Consider the following 767-nt stretch of genomic DNA (forward strand, 5'->3'; position numbering starts at 1 on the left):
CTGGTGGAAGGGGTCGTGTGAGGGGGCACTGGCTGGTCGCCTGTCCCGGGCTCTTGCAGGCCGCCTCGGCAGCACCAGATGGGGCACTTGGCCAGGGGCTCTGGGGGCCCCACTGCCCGGGGAGTCAGAGGGAAGCTGCCACTGCAGCGAGGGCAGGCGAGATGGAGGAGTCGTGGGTTTGGGCTCAGCAACCACCTGGAGCTGCCCTGTCCACCCTACGCGATGTTTCAAGGGGGGACAGGACATCTACGGTGGGAAAACAGCATGTTATCTGCAAGATTTTAGGAAAGATTTTAGCCCTGGATTCACGTGCACCATGTTGTGCAAAACCCAGGCACAGTTTTAGTCCTTTCCCATTTCCATTACTCAAGGGTCAGATATTAATCAGGACATCCAGACTCTTTGCTCAAGCAAAAGGAAATTATTGGGGTTTGCTGCTTTTTGGGCTTTCCCCTCTCCATCTGACTGCCCTAATTCTGCCCATCATGCGCACGGTCCAGCAGCGCTCCCTGCACAGCTCTCCTGGCTCACACAAGGTCCTGCCCCATCGTTTCTCCCGTTCACCCAGATGAACCAAAGCCTCTCATTGTGCTCCTGTTTTCCCATCAGCTGGGCCTGTCAGACTGGGAATTCGGGCACTGCCTGCTGTTCTCTGGATGAGCAGAGCTCTCCAGGACACTGGGGATAAGCCACCACCCAGGTCTCAGTTACAAGGGCTGCACTAAACATCTGCCAGCGTAGAGTCGGATCTGGGTGTGGATCACTCA

The 767-nt window shown here is 56.7% G+C and overlaps 1 protein-coding gene across 1 annotated transcript in view; it reads right to left on the reverse strand.

Moving 5' to 3' along the window:
- FHAD1 (forkhead associated phosphopeptide binding domain 1) overlaps positions 1-767 on the reverse strand; it is an 18,172-nt gene that overhangs the window by 15,676 nt on the left and 1,729 nt on the right. Inside the window, exon 3 of the mRNA XM_017735080.1 lies at positions 10-246. Coding sequence (XP_017590569.1) covers positions 10-246 — 237 coding nt within the window. The remainder of the gene's footprint in view (positions 1-9; positions 247-767) is intronic.

This window comes from Corvus brachyrhynchos, unplaced genomic scaffold (genome assembly GCF_000691975.1).
Source record: "Corvus brachyrhynchos isolate BGI_N302 unplaced genomic scaffold, ASM69197v1 scaffold525, whole genome shotgun sequence".
Taxonomy (NCBI): Eukaryota; Metazoa; Chordata; class Aves; order Passeriformes; family Corvidae; genus Corvus; species Corvus brachyrhynchos.